Source organism: Syngnathus leptorhynchus, chromosome 3 (genome assembly GCF_054491065.1).
Source record: "Syngnathus leptorhynchus isolate UIUO chromosome 3, UIUO_Slep, whole genome shotgun sequence".
Taxonomy (NCBI): domain Eukaryota; kingdom Metazoa; phylum Chordata; class Actinopteri; order Syngnathiformes; family Syngnathidae; genus Syngnathus; species Syngnathus leptorhynchus.
This window is the reverse complement of record NC_141197.1, coordinates 18,412,114-18,432,365: the sequence shown is the minus strand read 5'-3', so window position 1 is coordinate 18,432,365 and position 20,252 is coordinate 18,412,114. Positions and strand designations below refer to the sequence as shown.

Sequence of the window (20,252 nt, the reverse complement as noted above, 5' to 3'; positions counted from 1 at the left end):
GGAATGATGGGATGACTCTTGACACGTTGTTGTTGGAGCACTCCTACGCCGCACTTGATGTTGGTTAGCATTTAAATGTAGCTGTGCATGTGTGTGTGTTCAGGGTTGCTCTTGGTCGGTGATCTTTGTGGATCTGGACGCCCACAACCGAAACAGGCAGACGTTGTGCTCCCTGCTTCCTCGAGAGTCACGCTCTCATGTGAGTGTACCCGCACCGACGTCCGTGTGGGAGGAAAAATAGATGCTAGTTGTGATTTTTATTTCTGTCATTCAAGGTGATGGTTATTATGGATAACTGGCAAGAACAGGAGGCATCAGTTTAATCGTTGTGTGTGCCGTAGGCCATTTATTTAGTCTGTGGATTATTTTAGCCATTTTTGTTATATCATTTGTGTGCCCCAGACTATTTTTTTGACTTTGTGGATTATTTATCATCGTCATATTTATTTATTTTGTGCACACTAAAAATATGACATAATTCTTTAGAAATTATTTCTGGTTATTTTCTTTCTTTCTTTCTTTCTTTCTTTCTTTCTTTCTTTCTTTCTTTCTTTCTTTCTTTCTTTCTTTCTTTCTTTCTTTATTTATTTATTTATTTATTTATTTATTTACATTTCTTTATATTTTTTATTTCATTGTGCTAGTTGCCGTTTTATATTTGTCCCAAAAATAAATTATCAGAAATATATTCTTACTTCGATTTCATAAGTGAACCTTTAAATGTGTATTAATTATAAAACACAGGGAAAGAAAATGACTCCTGGGCCTGTTTCAAATGAAAAGGATTTTTTTTATACGAGATTGGTATGAGTGTGGAGGAGCACTGATAAGAAAGCAAGTATGGAAGTAGCCAATGTGGGAGGGGGGGCTGTGGATTTAACAACTAAGCGGACTTTGTGGAGATACGGGTGGTCTCCTGGGGGCTATTAATTAGCAGATGTTCAACTTAGCTGATGAACTTTTTTCCACCCTCCCGAGATGAATCCTGGTGCATTTGAGCACTGAATGGACTCTAAAAAGCTGAAGTGCTTCCTCTCTGAGGCGTCTTCACTTCCTTTTTCGGAGCAGCTGTGATCTTAATCCCCTCTTCATCTTCATCCTCTTCCCTGCCGTCAGACTTGGAATAGATGCCTCCTGACGACAGTGAGAAGAGGTTAATTGCGCACATCAGACAAACGTCAAGGTGGCGGCGGGTGTTCGGGACTTGGCATCGTGTCGAAGTGTTCAAAAATGAAAATTGAAGAAGAAACAAGCCACCAAATAACGAAAATATTAATATGACATCAGGACCCTTGGCCTGTGACGGAGGATTGGAATTCAATACTCCATTTAGTAACACACTCGACCACCCGCCTCGAATACGGAAAGCCACGACCTAAAAGGGAGAGCTGTGAACTTTTTATTTTGACTTTTTTTTTTTTTTACTCTGGTGATAATTCATAGTTGCTAAGAAACAGGTTTTCAAAATTTTACAGTACAGTCCACAACTTGTAGTGTAATAATTTGGTGACACCTCTACACTTGGGAAAAAAATAAAAATATATATACTATATATATATAAATTAATATATATATGAATTTATTAATTTAAAATATATATATATATATAAATAAATAAATTCATTCATTTATTTGTTATTTTTATTATTATTATTTTTTGGTAGAACACAGATGCAGCCTTACTTCCGACCATCAGCTACCCCGCCTTCGCCGTGGACGACGATGCACTTTACAGTCAGACACTGGACAAAATCGTCCGCAAGCTGCGTGGCAAATACGGCTTCAAGCGCTTCCTCCGCGACGGATACCGTACCTCCAACGAAGACAAAGAGCGCCGATACTACAAATCTGCTGAAATGAAGGTAGTGCGCTTGTTTTGTATGTCGTAGTTGAATTAGCATTGCAAGAAAAATTTCAATGACTCACTTGAAATTGTGACCCTAATTTGAAACCTTACCCCTTCTTTGAAGGCCTCTTTTAAAACCCTAGGCTTCAAAACCAAATTATGGGTTGAAACCTTACCCTGAGTCAAGGTTGTCCCAAAGCAAGAGTTGATAAGTTTAAGTGCACAAACCAAAAAAATCCAAAGACCTCCACGGACGTTGGTCTCGAGCTTGGCTCTTCTATCTCCTCCCGTCACCTTTTCCTTCTTCATCTTTTCACGTCTCCTCTCGCAACCTCCCACGTCCTCCGCGGTGGCTTATCACCGCGCAAACACATTTAAACGACACGCATGGCTGCACCTTCACGCCAGGAAGTCACATTAGACCAAGCGGCGAGTCGGCGCTTTGAAGACGTGAATGCAGCTCACCATGTTATTGAACATTCTGTTTTCACATTGACATTTTCGCCTGTTGTGCGAAGAATTTCGAAGGAAAAATAAGTGTATTACGTCTATATAAACTGTTAACCCTATAAAATAAAGTATGTTTTCTACCTTGATCCTTTTAGGCTAAATCTTCATCTCATCCTACCAAAGTTCAACTGTCAGCCGCTTGAAAGTGGCCCCTCTCACCTCGCTGAAATAAAAAAGCAATAAAACCTCACTCCCATCCTTTTTTTTTTTTCTCTCTCTCTCCCGACAGCTCTTTGATGGGATCGAGTGCGAATTTCCCATATTCTTCATCTTCATGATGATTGACGGTAAGCCTCACATTGGCTCGCAGGGAGCCCGGAACTTGAGCCCAGTGACACTCTTTTTGTATGCCGGAATATCGTGAATTTAACAAGGTGTGAAATTTAGTGCAAGGCTTTGAAATAAAATAACGTTTTGAAATGTCATTTAAAGAATCAGTATTCTCGGCTCCACTGGCATTTCGTTTTAATCGAGCTGATAAACAATCTGATATTTAGAAGCTGACATATTATCTTGTCAGTAGGAAAAGCATAAAAACATCCATCTGAATATTTGTGTGTTTGGTGCAGGGGTGTTTCGAGGAAACCAGGCTCAGGTGAAAGAATACCAGGATCTGCTTCAGCCAATCATCTTTGAGTCTTTTGAAGGCAAGACAATCAATGAGTGGTGGGATCTTTTTGGCCGACGTGATGACTCAGTGATTGTTTTTTCACGCCAGGTCACGCTGTGGTGCCCAAGTACTACTACGTGCCGGCGGACTTTGTAGAAGCGGAGCAAACCAAGCGCGGCAGCCAGAAGCGCTTCCCGAGCAACTCCGGGCGAGATGGCAAGCTCTTCCTTTGGGGACAAGCGCTCTACAACATAGCCAAGCTGCTTGGTGAGCTACAGTAAATTCACTTTTTGCTGATGTCTTAGCAGTTGCACAATATTTTCCAAGGTTTTTAAATTTTTGTTTGAAACTGCTGCGTATGCGTGTCCATGACCACATGTGAATCCCAGTTGATGAACTGATCAGCCCCAAGGACATCGACCCCATCCATCGCCATGTTCCTCGCCAAGACCAACGCAACGTCAGCATGCGCTACTCCAACCAGGTCAGCCTCAATGCTCTCATTGTCATTGCTCGCAAGAAAAAAAAACATCACAAAAAAGTATTTTACAATAAAATAAAAAAAATTAAATTGAAAAAGAATATCATTATTTTACATTATTTTATAATAAAAATGTATTTTATAATAAGATAAAAAAAGAAAAAAATATCACAATTTAAAAAAAAAGATATTTTATAATAGAATTTTAAAAAAAAAGAAAATTTTTTTTTAGAACATTTTACACTATAACAGAGGACACGGACAGTTTTTTTCCAGCGGTAGAGTTTTTGCAATTTTTTCTGTTTGTGTTATATCGTCATACCCATTTGAAATATGCCGACACAGCAGATATATCCGTAATGTACTACATAGGTAAGATTAGAAGGGATTGGAGGGTTGGCGCGTTATTCCAGTGGGCCAAACGGGCGAGTGCTCATGCAGTATTAAATGGATGGCGTTAAATTCCTCCACATGAGCAAGCAGCAACGCCGTCGCCCACACACACACTCACACACACACACACACACACACACACACACACACACACACACACACACACACACACACACACACACACACACACACACACACACACACACACACACACAGACACACAGCACGGCCGCTCGATGAATTATCTGAGTGAGATAAATGGATCTGTCCCGGGCCGCTTAGTGCCTCTTGTGAGGGAGGGAAAACGGGTCAAGCGAGGCGCTGATGGCGCCCGATTGGATGCCATTGAAGGCATGTAAATGTTGGGCAGAACAAGGGTGATGAATTCTTGTTACATATATGTACGTACTATTATGTATTTTATTTTATGAATGGCAAACACGGATTTCGAATGAAAGTTTGATATAAGGGGTCCCAGATGTGAACCTCCACACTTGACTCGTTAGGTAGTATCCCCCTGGTCAACGGATGTTTTTTAGGGCCGCGACATATTAATATTATCCAGTTGGTGTCACTATGTCTTGTTATATAACCTGGCGGATGCATCAGCACGAAAGATGACCTGCGCGTGTATGCGTGTGCACGCGTGTACCCCAGTGTGCTGTGTTCCAGTCCATTTAGCTTGAGGGGCATCAATGCGTTTCATGGAGTGGCGCATAAAAAGGCCGCTGTGAGGAAATGAAGCGATCACACGTGACGGAGTAGTCGTCTTCATTTGTACGCTCGCCGCCACTGCGTGTTGTAAATAACACGTTGACAGCGCTGCCACGTTGCATCACATAAATGGCAACTAAAATGGCGTATAAGCTATTGAAAATAATAGCGCTGCAAAACTAGGGAAAGCTCTTCCTCGCCAGTCATGATTACAGATTCAATCTGACGGCCAATTTTATTTTGAGATGTCAGACAACATATAACACCCGATTTTCTCCGATTGTGGACTTCCTTGGAATAAATCTCATAGCTCAAATTGATACCTGCTTTTTATTACTCCCTCAGGAAAGAAACACTCTGCCTTTGCCACTTTTTATGTTATAGGCTTATTCTTTTTTTTGACTGTTTTTTATTTTCTTCAAAATTTATCACAGATGTCAGAAGATATTTAAGTGAAAAAAAGAAGAAAACTGCAGATCTACAGTCGACGTCGCATCTCGAAAGCTGATATCGTGAAGTTTAATGACAAAAATAAGAAACAGCTTGTTGATACTCTGAACTTTATTGTGCTACAGAACCACAAATAAAGTCATAATACGTATATTATTTTGATCGGCCGATTAATTAATTAATCTAATTTTATTCTGCCAAATATCAAAATCCTTGCTTTAAAATCATTGCCAGATCGGAGCAAAAGGTTGCTTGCGTTAGCATTTGTTAGCACCATTCAAATCAGGAACAAAATATACATTATGTAGCGTGTCCCGCTTATCTCCGTATTCCAGTCACACGTTTTCAATAACGCCAGACGGATCATGACATTTGGCATTCACGGGGGCACCTGCTGCATTTGTTTCCTTCCAAATCGTGGATATTCCAAATCTGATTCTTTTCCATCACGCACCTGAGACTACCCGCAACGTCGTCATGGTTACCGCCCTTTCACTGCAGTGATGCGGGGGCCGAAAACGCCTCGGCAGGTAGAAAACATTTCAACCTGCTGCACTTGATTCTTGCATTACTGCCCTCCGGCGTGGAGGTGCATCACTGTCAACGATGATGGGATGGATGGAGAGTATATGCTAGGAGGCAGCCTATGGTAGCCTCAGTTAATGTAGCTGTCACACACGTACAGTGCGGGGAAATCGTACCGGTTCGACTTAAATCAGTTTTCCATTGAAAATAATTGAAATGTAAGAAAAATAAAAATCAATTTATTTCAATTTCAGCATTTGGTTTTACAATTCCAGTATTGAGCCGGGCGGCTTAGAGTTCCAAGGTGAGACAATCATTGTAATTATTCGGGGCATTATTTTTTTTAAAGGACCGATCAAGCCTCATCATTTTATCTCACCACAGGATATTCTATGAATACGTCTTCGAAGACATGGAGATTTTCTATGAATACATAGTGTGTCTTCTCTGTTGTTGCCTTACCCTTAAAGCTTCTCAAGGGCGGGATAATATTCCTCCTCCGTCTTTTACCGACTCTACAACTACACAATCTCATCCTACGACCCCTTGAACACATCCCCGACGCGCCGCGCCGCTCCTCCACCTGCCGTCCCGCCATCCATGACTTATCATTTCTTTGACGTTAAACCTGCGACACGTTCAAATGCCCTCATCAAAAATACGAATCTCTCGGCACCGGCTCGCCGCCGGCGGGGGCATGAAAGGAAGGGGGATTATATTTCATTTCACACGGAGATGGCGAGAGGGGGTGGGGAGGAATGGGGCTGCCTTCTCCTGCTTCAACTTTTTGTGTGAAAGTCTTTTTTTTTTTTTATTCCTTTGTGATTCCACGCTCACACACTGGGAGGCAACGTGACCTTGAAACTGAGACGTGCTCAATGCAAACTTTTCTGTTCCAAATCTTTCAATGATTGAAGATTTATGCCAACTGGCTTTCGACTAACACCAATCGGCAGGTATCGTAACAAAAAATAGATTTGACGTGAAAATAATTGAAACGCTAACAGTGAGATGTCTGCTAGCACATTTATATGAGCTCTACGCTATGTAGTTGGCGTTTCAAGCCAGGCTTCAAAGCCAAGGTTAGGGTTTCAAAATAGGTTCAAAACAAGGGTTCAAAGTTCAAAGCAAGATTTAGATGAGATTTTTTTTAGGTTGGCCGAACCCATTATTAGGTTTAGCGGGCTAGTACTTTTTCACGCAAGGTTATGAAAGCTTGAATAGTTGGGAAGTGAAACATTTACTCTACCTGACCGATGAACCACCCCAGCTTTCTATGAACTTAATTAACTTTTTCGTCCCTTACAGGGCCCCATAGAGAATGATGTTGTGGTCCACGTGTCACTGATAGCTGAGAGCCAGAGGTACATTTCAAGTCTTAAGTGAGCATGTTGTGCAAAGTAGATGATTTTATACATCCATTTTTTTTTTTTTTGCATTTGTGTGTAGACTGCAGGTGTTCCTGAACACATACGGTATTCAGACGCAGACACCACAGCAGGTGGAGCCCATCCAAATCTGGCCTCAGCAGGAACTGGTCAAGGTAATGTACGCACACACACACACTTATTCCTGAACGCAGCAGATTTGAGAGATTATGACCAAGACGTTAAACTTCACAGAATCTTGAGAGGGCAGCCTAAGCACTAAGAATTTTGCTCGGCTTTCTTTGTCATGACTCGAACCCATAAAAACGTAACGACCTCCACTCGACAAGGTCAGATCTTGATCAAACTTCTTGTGTGTAATGAAGTTTCAAGTTTTTTTTCATTCTCATCTCAGCAAGTCAAGGCAAACATGTCTTTGGAACTTGAGTGGTAAACATTGTGTGACTGATTGCCTTCTGTTCTCAAGTGCTACTCGCAAGTTAGCGTCGCTAAGCTACTTCCCCTTTGTTTTGTGTTTACGGTAATTGGAGGAGTTCTAAAAAAAAAAAATAGCATCGACACCGCTGCGGCGCTAATCAATGCCGCAATCAGTCAGATTGGATGTCAGCAGCCTTTCCTCATCTTGATTGTCACATTCATCAAAGCTCCACGCCATTGATCCCCCTCCGCGCTGCCATACTTAGTAACCACTATTGATCAGCATAATGGCCACGACCAGTCGTCGTCATTTCGATGTCATACATTGATGCTCTACCGGGAAGAAAAATCATGTGTAGAATTGGAGCGATTGTGAGCATGGCAACACTCAAGTATCTGCATGCATGCGTTCATACGGTATAAAGTCAGTACAAGGAAGACTGCATTTAAATCCATACATCTCCTGCGGCGTATGATCAATAATCTCGCAGAGTCCTTATCAGGAGCCAAAGCGTTCAGAGATGATTCGGCAGAAAGTGAAGTTAACGATCCAATGATGATGATGATGATGAAGAAGAAAAGCATCACAGGCAAACTGGGCGGCCGGTCGTCATTGCCACTTTGTCTCATTTCCTCTAGATCCTTCAACACCTTTCGGTGTGAAGTTTACTCCGCTTGTGCGTTGTTTACCTGCCCGAGGGTGGGGGGGGGGAGCGGGAATCACGGAGCAAGCGGCGGGATTTAGTTCAGACTACAAATTAAAAGAGCACTTTGTAGAGTGGATAACTGTAAAGACACTTTTCGATTTTCTGCCTGCCGCTTAATGGACTTTTCCTGAGCTTCAGCCTGCCTCTTGTGTAATCCTTCTAAACGGATGAAAGCTTTGGTGAAGCATACCGTGAAAAACAGAAGAACACACATGAGAACATGGAAGGGAACGTACATGAGAACATCCACAGTCAGACTTAATGAGGCTTATAGACAGATTGTGTACCTTTCCCACTACACTCCTGTCCTTAGCTTACCAAACTACCGACCTACCTCCAGGTTTTTCTCCTCTATGTACACCTACCTAGCCAAGTGCACTGACCTTAACTAAGTAATTGTAAGTCTGTGATCATGAGCGGGTGCCAGTATAAAACACAGAGATCTCTTTCCATTGCTTTTTTTTGTAAACTCACCATCTAGAAAATATTCCTACTCAGGACTCTCTCTTGTGATGTCATGCACTCACGTGAATTAAAATCAATGTAGACCAGCTGCCTCATTGGCATTGTCCATATGGGAGCCGAGTAGAGTGCAGAGGTTGTTCTCACCTCCTTGTGTGTGCGTGTGTGTGTGTGTTCACATGCATTTACAATTCTGCTTCATCCTCAATGAACAGCTGCCTCTTTTTTTTTCTAATGCACTGCCCTGCTCTTTACTTACTTGTGTGTTTTATTTTAATTGGAACAACCTTTTAGCCCGTGCATTTTTCACAGGAGTTGCGTCAGAGGAGCACAGCACCACCCATTGACTGACTTGGTGAACTGCAGGGGACAATTCAATGTTAACATGTGCATCTTAAAGGGAGATATTAGGGCGAGTTAAGTTTGTCTTATTCTGAAGCCAGTCACATGCTCGTTTACAAGAGGGTGTGCACACTTGTGCAACCACATTCTCAGTTGTTTATTTCTACTTGGTGTCCTTCAAGTGTAACGTTCCAAATTGATCTCAAGGGCAAGAAAGCTGCTGGGCTGATGTATTCTGTTCACGTAGCAGGTGAGGATTTCACACCTCTGAGCTGAGCTGAAGGTGGCGGTGAGGAAGAAGCGGGAGGGGTCAGAATCAATGTCCAACTCAATTCTCTTTGCATCTTCCAACGTGACAGCCCATGATACAAAAGAGGCTTTTAGCAGCAGAGCGGAAACACGGGTCTTTGCTCATCTCCACATCGTCTTTAAACGCTTCGGAGTCACGTCGAAGTAGAAGGCCACCACCTTGGTCTTCTTCTTTGCCCTTTTGCAGAGGAGCCTTGTAATTGCTAATGCACTTAGTCGAGAGGTTACGGTTGTTTAAAATGTATGTCGACCGCCGGAGCTGGCCCAGAAGCCCAGATCGGACAGCGAAACGAATTGGCACAATGCCTGCATACACCATCCCACATATCAACATACTGCTGCTGCTCTTTAAGCTCCGCGGGGGTCCGCTAAGGACGCCGCTAATGGCATAGCAGGGACCTTTTCATTAGCGCCACATCTCATAAGCATTCATGATAATGACAATAGCTGTGGGTGGCCGCGCTGCTTGGGCGAAGGTAATTTCCGCAGCAACGGGAATTTCTCGGCTGGGGACCGGATGACTTGTCCCGACCACCACTTGAGTTTATTCCGATGGGTTTTACGTGTCTTCCTGCAGGCGTACCGCTTCCTGGCTGTCAACGACAAGCTGGGCCTGAGTGGCCGTCCGGATCGACCCGTGGGCTGCATCGGGACCTCCAAGGTACATTCACACGCTCACTTGTATTCACTCAGCCGCGTCAACGCGTCGGCGAGCGCTCGGAGGCTGCAGCTGGGTGAAGCCATGCGGCCCACAACATTATTAATTCATTTCACAATGTTAGTGTAGGTTGAATTAATTTGGTTTTAACGAATATGACAAAGTGTTTTTTTAGTTCTTTCAAATTGCCAACTCTCCCTTTAAGTGAGCTTTGGAAATAAAAAGATGTTTTTTTAGGTTAATAATTATATATGAAAAATTGAATCCAAGTATAAAAATGTTGAAATATGACCAGAATAATTATTATATTAATATCTCATAATATAAAATAGAATAATTATGATATTTATATTTTATAATAATTATTCTGGGATAAAATCTTGTTTTTTTTTCCAAATTTTTTTTAAAATACTTTTGGAAAATTAAGAAAAATAAGTCAAATGGTTTTTGTTGTCATATTGTTATGAAAAAAGATTCAATAGTACTTAAGAGTACTCGCAACCATTTTCTGAACAGATAATAGATTATCGTACGTCAGCCTCCGAAAATGAACCGCGATTCGTCCGCCGTCCCGCTTATGAATCTCGACTCCCTCCCACCGAGTCAGCGCAAAAAATAATATTATAATGTTACATTTATGGAGGGAGGGCGAACGACTCCCTGCCAGAGGGCATTAACATCATCATTTTGTGTCAGTGTGCCTGCGTGTTGTGTTCGTTGTGTGTGTGTGGGTGTGAATATGTTATCCCACGGGTTGGCTCCATCGTAAGATTGATGACGGATTTTATACGCCGTCCTCACTAATGTATATGCGATTCCTTGCGAGTATCCGTCTTACTCTGTGCGTTGCAGATTTATCGCATCCTGGGCAAGACGGTGGTGTGCTACCCCATCGTCTTTGATCTGAGCGACTTTTACCTTTCTCAGGATGTCATGCTGCTGATTGATGACATTAAGGTATGCACGCCGATGTAATCGGACAAACTTTCATCCGTGGCCTTCTCCCCGGCTCTCATAGAAGGTCAAAATGGTAAAAATGTGAAAGGTTTATAGTGGGCTAACTGCTCCTAAACCTTTATTTAAAGGACAGGCTTGCCGTAAAACGGTTACGATCGCATCAAGAATAACGGCGCACATCAAATTGTCAACTAAATTGATGACAGACATCATTTTTCTGATTAACAGCTAGCTAATGGCAGAAATAATATCACAGCTTGGACGTCATTTATTGGATCATTATTCCAAATGTTCTTTCTTAGACCCTTGATATTTAAAAAAAAAAAAAGATTTATTGTTGAGAAAAAATTGAATAGTCATTTCCCCAACATTTTTACATATATTTGAGAAAAATAAATCATATTGGTTTTTGAATAAACAGAAATAGAATTTTTTTTTTAAATCATTTATCATTGAAGTCATTTTTTCCACCTTTTTACATATATTTTTGAAAAATAAATTGTATTGCTTTTAGAATAAATATCTTTTTCCAGGAATTTTTTTTTCAAATATCATGACAATAATTTAGGTCTTTGTTGGACTCAAAAGTCTTGTTTACTCCACCATAATGAGAAAAAAATTCTTCCAAATGTTATTGTTGTGTTGCAGAACGCCCTCCAGTTCATCAAGCAGTGTTGGAAGATGCAAGGACGACCTCTTTTCTTGGTGCTCATCCACGAGGACAACATCAAGTAAATATATCATCCACAATCTATTCCTTGCAAGAAAATGACATCTAATTGGCAATTTCAAGGAATTTGACGATTTTTTTCCGTGCAACAATGCAAAGACGGTTTATTGTCATCTCTTTAGGGGAAGTCGCTTCAACCCGGTTCTGGACATGCTGGCGTCTTTCAAGAAGGGCCACGTCGGAGGGGTCAAAGTTCATGTGGACAGACTTCAGGTTTGTGCGTTGTCTCAAGCTCCAGATGAGGATGATGATAGCAAAGGAAGTTGATAAAGACGATGATATTGAGATGATGCATGTATCACCCAGACACTGATCTCAGGCGCCGTGGTGGAGCAACTGGACTTCCTGCGTGTCAACGAGGCCGAGTAAGAATCAATACTCGCACCGTATGCTGGCTGACCACTTTATTAGGTATACCGTAGTTACACGTAACATTTGTGATTAAAAAAATACAAAAGGATCCCAGAGTTCAAGAGCTTCGAGGAGCTTGAACTTCCCAAACACTCCAAAGTCAAGCGACAGACGAGCACGCCCAACGCTTCCGACTTGGAGCAGCAGCCCGAGATCAGCGTGGTAGAATGGCTGAACAAGCCCACCGACGAGATCCTCCAGAAATTCCATGTGAGTCCAGTGGTTTGTTGTAATGGATACAATTGTATTGGATAGCATGTAATCGTACCTAATGAAGTGTCCTTGAAAGTGGAAGCGAGCAAAAAGTTGAGAGCGACTCGCTCGCCGTCGTGCATGAGAATGCCTTGTTTATCTTCCCCCATTTCATGCATATTCCTCATTTAATTCCCATGGAAATGAGGCGATACGCGCTATTATCCATTATCGTCATGCGAGACGCCTCATTTCAATTTCATGGCAGCTTTTCACGAGTTGGTAAAAACGTGCTTTTGTATTCTTGTACACACAATATGGATTAACTGTATTTTGCGTTCGCCATCGTCCAGGATTGCGATTGTTTGGCCAGCCAGGCTCAACTCGCCGGAATCCTGCTAAGGAGGGAAGGATCGCAGTTTCTCACCAAGGATGGTGAGATGGCTTCAGAGAAATGGAATTTATTTGCAGAGGCATTTATTTTTTTCTCTTCACTGGTTTGTGTTTAAATTGCAGAGAACCTGATGGAAGAACTGGAGAGGATCTACCGACAAGCCGGCACCCGGAAACTTTGGTCTGATGTTGACACGCACGCATGCGCGCACACAAACACACTTTCACACACCTTCACACACCTTCACACACCGGCATACGCACGTACGCACATTTAACGGGTTGTTTTGTTTAACGGCGCGCAGGCAGGCGGTGCGCGATGCCGCCGCCATCACCAAGAAGTTGGCCAGCTCTATCGCGCCTCACATTACCTCCATACTCGTGAAGGGCAAGCAGGTAACGGGTTCCGCCAGAAAATGCGGAGTCTGCATGTTAGCCGTTAGCGGCTTGCTTACTGCCGGGCTAACAAGCTAGGATCAAAACTGCCCGTGTCCATAAATTGACCATGTTGCGAAAGTCGTCGTGCCTATGTGAGTTTGGCTGAACGTGCTTGCTGGCTAGCTAGCCAGCTAGCTAGGTTTCACCTCATTACCCATCACACAGCTGTGACACTTTTTGGCGCTAAACGACGGGGATTTGGACTTTAGATGGAGAAGATTTTTGGAACATGTACCGGGGAACCTCTAAAGTCTCCCTCTTCCTTTTTTTATGGTTGTTTTTGGTTGCTGTTTTAAAGTGGCACACAAATTATTTCCATCAAAGTGAACGGAATCAGTGACCAGTTCAACCCCATCTGGAAAGAAATCCAACTCACTGGGTCAATCTCTGACTTTGGTCATACGAGGATTTAACGACCTGTCTCAGAGGTTCTAGTACCTCATACCCCTACAGAACTCACAGAGCGACATGGGTATTTCTCCTCAAGGACTCTGCTGAGAATATAGCGCTGGTCCACTGTTCCTCCTGAATTTGGGATTTGATCCAAGTTTACTTTCCTGTGCTCAAAACGTCCAACTTCTGTCATATCATGTTCTTCCTTAGCGGTTCCACTGTACATCATATTCAATTCAATCCCAAACCATACTGACCTTACTCACTGTAGACCAAAACCCAGTAGATGTGTGCAAATGTGTGTCCACGCTCGCTGGTGTATCATTGTGTGTCTGTGTGTTGTCGTTGGACTGACGACGACAACTTTACACCATCTACTGTTTTGCATTAATTGGCTGAAGGCATATTTGCACACACAGCAGTGAGATGTGATTATGCCAAAGAGAAAAGGGCAGGAGAAAGCCCCCAGGCTGTTTTTTTTCCCTCCCCCCTCCCTTGCCCCCGCTTGGAAATGGTATCAGCGCTCTGGGTTCAATTTACTTTCTCATTTCCCTAACATTGGCCAGCAAGTGAAGCTTGAAATAGGTTGGCCAACAAAGTGTCGGCGGATTGACACCACATCATGCCTCATAAAACGCCGCGGCTCTGTTGCTTCTGATTCATCTGAGCGCTTTTCGTGTTCCCGTGCTGTATACCGACACACAAACACACACTCGGCATTCATCCTAGCTTATTATTGAAATGATTAAATTTTTTCTGTGACGATGGCTTCTGCTCCGCGGTTGCCAGTGGCAACGTGAGCTGCTTTTCACCCTCGGAGGCAGGCAAGAGGAGGCACTCTGAAGACCAATTTAACAAACGCAATGAGTGAACATTAAAATACGGATGATTAAAAAAAAAAAAATCTGCCTTACATGAATAATTAGAAAATGCCGGTTGACTGTTAGTCATTCATTACGTTTTCATCAAGGCTGAAAATGATATTTTCTCCATTTGTCTCAGTTGATTTTTGACTTTCAGGAGGTAAATAAGGAGAATTGGACAAAACTTTGAATTTTTTTGCCACATGGGCGGACGTTAAAAAGGTCCTACTGCATCAAATGATAGTAATTTTTATTCAAGTTATATTTTAGTTTAAGCACAGGGGTTTGTCAATGTACTGCCCCCTGCTGTTCTGGAGTGTTATGTTAGCTAACTTCCACGTAAATGTATATTTTCCATGGCAAATTGTTCACACCTGGCTTGTAAGATCCTCTAAGGCAAGATTGGGAGCTGCGTTGTTTGTCTGACGTCCAATGTCTTTTCGCCCACTAGGTCCGTTGTCCGTCTTGCCGCCAGTCTGTTAACTAAGCTGGTGGACAGCCTTGCTCCCAGTATTACTAGTGTTTTAGTGCATGGCAAGCAGGTAAGTGGACACGTGGGCACCAGGGAGATACTGGGGGTGAAGTTTTTCTGGATTTTTCTGACTAAAAGTCAAACATCTTCCAAATTTAATTCCCCTAAAAAAAACATCTTGAGACGTGAAATATTTAGGGCTGAATTCTGTCTCCCAGTTTTCTACGTTTATTTTTTTATTATTTCTATGTTATTGTTGTTTCATTTGATTTGATTTGTTTTAATTTTGGTATATATATATATATATATATATATATATATATATATATATTTATATATATATATATATGTGTGTGCATAAAATTTTCAATTTGTACTATATTGTATTCTGTATTTTTTTTAATTCATATTTATTTCTTCAATTTTATTTTTTTCAAAATTTCATCCAATTTTATTCTCACACGTTCTCCTCGGCGTGGCCATAATACCACAACAATGACTGATTGGCTCTATGTTTATCCTATTGTTCATTTTAATGTTCACTGAGAGAAAAAAAGAACAAAAAACTGAAATCACGTTGGAGCTCCTCGTGCCGTTTCCTCCTGCGGGAAGTATTGGTCACCGCATGTGCACTCGCTATTCATCACGTCTCATGGCCATGTACGTGCCCGCTGATCCTCTCATGACCCCTTCGAGAGTGCTTCCACCATTTCGTCCCAAGTGTTCCTTACAGATTAGCCTCCTCTTTTGGAGTGCCTCGCTTATCTAGCCTCATTTTTCATTTTACTTTTTTTTTTTCATAGCTGCGTGAGCACTTTTAGCCTTTCATTATGCTCAAGTAGCTCAAGGTGTGCATCTGCATATAGATTGCCTTGACATAGCCTACTTGCAAATTTGGGGATCGCTTCTCTTAGTTTTGATCAGGAACAAATTTTCATGACATTCTGTTTATTCAAAAACTCTCTAAAGTTTTGATATTAAGTTCTCGATTGACAATTCGTCGCAAAGGTTCTTCAAAGCTAAGCAAACTGTGATTGCACTAAAAGAACAGTTCTGAGTTGCTGTCGGTCAAGTTGAAGGTTGATTATTCAGTGAGTCGTTAGAAATCCATAATGTATGGAAAATGGAGATGGCTGCATGTACGTGGCATGACCCCCCCCCCCCCCCCCCATCTCTGGATATCTGGAGACCTTTCTAATTCTATGCGGGTTTCTTCCCCAGGTGACCCTAGGCGTGTTTGGCCATGAGGAGGAAGTGATTTCCAACCCGCTGTCTCCCAGCGTCATCCAGGGTATCATCTACAGCAAGTGTTGTCCACCAGGGGGCGAGCGTGAGGCTGTCCTGCAGCAGGAGTTGGTCATCCACATCGGGTGGATCATCTCCAACAGCCCCGAGCTCTTCAGCGGCATGCTCAAGATCCGAGTTGGGTTGGTTCTATGATCTCTTCTCCGGGTTGAAGTCAGTACTCCAAGCATCGACAAATTGGACCAGCTACAGATTGTTATCACCAAAATGAGCTGAGGGGAGATAAATAATTGTAAAACCTTTTTCTGCAGTTTTTGTTGTAATAACAGTTTTCACCATTAGATGGCAGTCACCGCAGTGCAGAAAAGCTAGTAAATGACGGGATTTTTTTTCTCCTCGTTCACTGCTACTCCGCAATGTTCTTCCTCATGCGTGATGTACACAGGTGGATTGTCCAAGCAATGAAACAAGAGCTGAAAATCCGGGCGGGAGACATGCCCCCCCAGGACATCTACCAGCTTTCACCAAGCGATATCAAGCAGCTCCTATTGGATGTGCTGCAACCTCAGCACACGGGCAGGTACTCAAATGTAGCCGTCATTCGTGCTGTTCCTCATTGCGTAATCCTCTCTAATTTTAATTAATCGTTATCGATTTTTAACACATTCATCTTCCGCTATCTGCCGAAACCCTTTAGGGAATATCATCCAAGTGTTTTTTTCCCAGTGATCTTATCAAATGCTCGTCAAGTCGGGTAGACAATTTCCTCAACTCGGCTTGGTCTCGCCTCCCACAGATCTTGGCTCCACCGCCGGCAGATCAACGGCTCGCTCAACAGAACTCCTCTGGGATTTTACGACCGGGTTTGGCAGATCCTGGAGAGGACTCCCAATGGGATTCTGGTGGGAGGGACCCACCTCCCGCAGGTACTTGCTGGATAGACTTGGTTGTGGTGCATTAACGCATCTTTGCGGTGGAGTACTTGGACCAAAGGTTGATCATTTGTTTTCATTTCCTATATTTTTGTAGCAACCGACGCTGTCCGACATGACCATGTATGAGATGAATTTTTCTCTGCTGGTGGAGGACACGCTGAAGGGCATCGACCTGCCTGAATTCAGACAGATCATCGTGGAGGTAAACAACTTAATGGCTTGACTTAATAATGTTTTTGATGCAATATTAATTCCGTTTTGTACTTTGATTTTTTTTCAAATGAAAAATATTTTCTGCTGTGAGATAAAAGAAAATGGTTTTAATATGTAAATTTATAAGTAAATCACTGCAATACAGAGTATAATTACTTTTTTATAATTAGCTTTTGTTTAATTTTTCTCTGAAAAATTCAAAAAGATACTGTGGCTAAAAATCTATTAAAAATATGTATGGACAATTTAACCTCATTTCCCAATTAATTATGGTGTATCTGTCACTGTGTGAGCAGTTGCTGATGGTGGTGTCCATTGTGCTCGAGAGAAACCCAGAAGTGGACTTTGCTGACAAAGTGGACCTGGACAGTCTGGTGAAGGAAGCCTTTGCCGACTTCCAACGGGATCGCAGCCGCTCGGAAGACGTCAAGAAGCAGGTAGGAAACCTTCCGCTCCCCTCGGATTTTTCAAAACCTCAGCATATTCCTCCCCGACGTGTTTCTAGGACGACATACAGGCCTTCTACAATACGCCGCCTGTGGGCCGGAGGGGCACTTCCAGCTACCTGACAAAAGCCGTCATGACCCTTCTGCTGCAGGGAGACATGAAACCCTGCAAGGACGAGCCGTGTTCTGTCAGCTAGAAGCCAAGACGCTGGTTTTCCGCCACCCGGCTCGCTACTTTGTTTGGATCAGCATGCACTGAGTGCATATTAATAGGGGAGAAACACCACGTGATTGATGGAAAGCTAAACGGTGGAGACTGAGTAGTAAACGTGATAGTCATATTGGTTGTTAAGCCTTAGCGTAAAAGTGAGGAAGACTGAGAATCTTGCGATTAAGGGCAGCTAGTAGCATTTTTTTAGTCTTTATACATAACACTCGGCAGATGTTTCAGAAATGGTTAGCAAGACAAGTTTTGAACGACTTGCTCTTTATTTAGATATAACAAGCTAAGATATGGAACTGGACAAAATGACCTCCACAAACTAAAAGAGCAAGCGACCTGTTTGTTTCAAACTACAAGTGCTGAATCATGAAATAATTCCAGGGTGCGCTGTGTTATTTTTGCCTTTTATGGTTGGTCACCAGATGTTTTGCTGCACCCGCACGCAATAATGACAGCTAAAATCTTTCACAATTTAATGTCGTCCGTCTGGCGAGTATTTCAGACATTGTTATGGGTCTAATCATCCCTAACAAATTTTATCGCGGTAAGTAAAACTGGCTTTGGATATTGATCAACATCAATCAATCAATCAATCAATCAATATCCAAACAACCGCATCCCCTTTGTGAGTTTACATAGCAATGCTAGCTATTAGCCAGGCTGAAGCTAAGCTGACGCAAGCTACAAAGAAGCTGACAAGTCCTCATAACGTCCTGCTCATAATGGTGCCTATGATTATTGTCAGAAGCATGTTTTGCTGCTAATTTAGAAATCAACTTTGAATGTGAATTACGTCATTGTGTTTGCATACATGCTAAATGTTTAACGTGTCATGTTTGCATGCAGATATTTCTATTTTGCTCTGTGGCAATTATACAAGAATAAATACTAATTTGAAAGTGTTTTCGTATATTGTTTATTATTTTCATCAACAATTGTATGTTTTTCCTTAAAATACTGCTAAAATGTCTGCCTTGCACCAAAATGGCTGACTTTCTGCAATTTTTTTTAAGGCTAAGGCTCTTGAAACTTTATCTGTCGGTCTACTCCTGACAGGCTATAAACAGAAGTTAACCACTGTTAATAGTAAAAGTATATAACGTAACTTTTTTCACACAAGGCAAACATCTTGTTAGGCACATGTTGGCAAAAAGTTACAGAAGCGCAGAAAAATAATTTATTTGAAAAAAAAAAAAACTTAGACGAAGTTACAAAACAAAATGTCGCCTGCGCTTGACATCCCGGAGAGAATTTTTAATCAGCGTTTTAATTGACTTTTCTTCTTGTCGTTAATGGGCTGTGCACCTTGAAACAAAGATCTTATTTTTAGGGGCAAAGACGCCTCCTGGCAAACAGCAGGGATCCATAATATTGAAGGGACATAAAATAACCATCATTGGGGGTGTATGATGGCAACCCTCCCTCCACCACCACCTTTCTTTTCCTCAGTCATATTGTTCAACACTGTTATTCTTGTCAAGGATAAGATCCCTCTTGATTTTGAAGGACATCTGATACGAGACGATGAAGCTAAACTGTATATCATTATCATATCAGTTCAATGTCTTTCCAAAGACATAGATGGCCTCAGTGAGGTGCGGTGAGATTCATGACTGGGGAGGCACTGACGTCCCCCCCCCCACACCCGGCAAATTTGTCCAGCACCTAACCATGTCACTATTTTACTTAAAATCTTATATCAGCAGTCTTTACACATAACACTCAATAAAGCACATGGAATCAAAAACTTGTTTTCGATCGTGCATACCGCTCCGTTCCCAAGTCCCATTGTCCAAATCAAACCTTTTAACTCCGGAGTTGCTCTTCCTTTACTGATGACCTACTGCTTCGACCAAAAATTCATCGTAGAAAATCGTTTAGCTATAAAATCCTCCATTGTAAAACGAAATGTAAAAACGGAAAAAAACAAAACAAAATGTAAAACGAAACAAATGGACGACGGCTCCACAGTTGCTCACTGTAAATGTGAACTGGAAATCTCTTGTTCTACAGGTAGGTGCATGAAGCATCCCTGGTTCACTCGCAACCCCTGCCATAAGGCTGGAGAACAGTTTTTTAACAAAACCGTTTTGTTAATCTAAGGAAACACTACGTTACAGACAGATGACAAAAATCACAAGATATTATATAAATCATCTTAAGTACGGAAATTAGTTAATATAGCCACAGCGATTGAACACTTAAACTACGACACAAAGACAGAGCGCAATTCTAACTGCATAGCCCAGGGGTAGGCAATTCCGATCCGCGAGGGCAGGTCGGTGTCCTGCATGTTTTATAGGTCTCCCTGTTGCAACACACCTGTTTCAAATGATCAGGATTGTTATCCAGCTTCTGCAGACCTTGCTAATTATCTGACCATTTGAATCAGGTGTGTTGCAACAGGGTGACATAGAAAACATGCAGGACACCGGCCCTCGAGGACCAGAATTGCCTACCCCTGCCATATTGGGTCCAAGGTGACACCGATGGATCATCGTGACAAATTAGGCAGGATCATATTTGGGA

The 20,252-nt window shown here is 42.2% G+C and overlaps 1 protein-coding gene across 3 annotated transcripts in view; it reads left to right on the top strand.

The window, feature by feature from the left end:
- Positions 1–18,617, top strand: part of phkb (phosphorylase kinase, beta) — a 28,396-nt gene extending 9,779 nt beyond the window's left edge. For 2 of the 3 annotated variants that reach the window (XM_085907711.1, XM_085907710.1), the window contains 23 exons: positions 104–199; positions 1,665–1,862; positions 2,586–2,643; positions 2,926–3,003; positions 3,075–3,233; positions 3,356–3,450; positions 6,838–6,893; positions 6,979–7,072; positions 9,732–9,815; positions 10,665–10,769; positions 11,418–11,500; positions 11,622–11,712; positions 11,806–11,864; positions 11,958–12,120; positions 12,456–12,537; positions 12,619–12,676; positions 14,641–14,731; positions 15,883–16,088; positions 16,352–16,486; positions 16,703–16,832; positions 16,936–17,043; positions 17,351–17,491; positions 17,560–18,617. In XM_085907711.1, coding sequence (XP_085763837.1) covers positions 104–199; positions 1,665–1,862; positions 2,586–2,643; positions 2,926–3,003; positions 3,075–3,233; positions 3,356–3,450; positions 6,838–6,893; positions 6,979–7,072; positions 9,732–9,815; positions 10,665–10,769; positions 11,418–11,500; positions 11,622–11,712; positions 11,806–11,864; positions 11,958–12,120; positions 12,456–12,537; positions 12,619–12,676; positions 14,641–14,731; positions 15,883–16,088; positions 16,352–16,486; positions 16,703–16,832; positions 16,936–17,043; positions 17,351–17,491; positions 17,560–17,697 — 2,508 coding nt within the window. In that variant the 3' untranslated portion in view covers positions 17,698–18,617. Of the gene's footprint in view, positions 1–103; positions 200–1,664; positions 1,863–2,585; positions 2,644–2,925; positions 3,004–3,074; positions 3,234–3,355; positions 3,451–6,837; positions 6,894–6,978; positions 7,073–9,731; positions 9,816–10,664; positions 10,770–11,417; positions 11,501–11,621; positions 11,713–11,805; positions 11,865–11,957; positions 12,121–12,455; positions 12,538–12,618; positions 12,677–12,800; positions 12,892–14,640; positions 14,732–15,882; positions 16,089–16,351; positions 16,487–16,702; positions 16,833–16,935; positions 17,044–17,350; positions 17,492–17,559 lie in introns of all 3 variants that reach the window. The other variant, XM_085907712.1, reaches the window with a different exon arrangement.
- Positions 18,618–20,252: the final 1,635 nt, after the last annotated feature.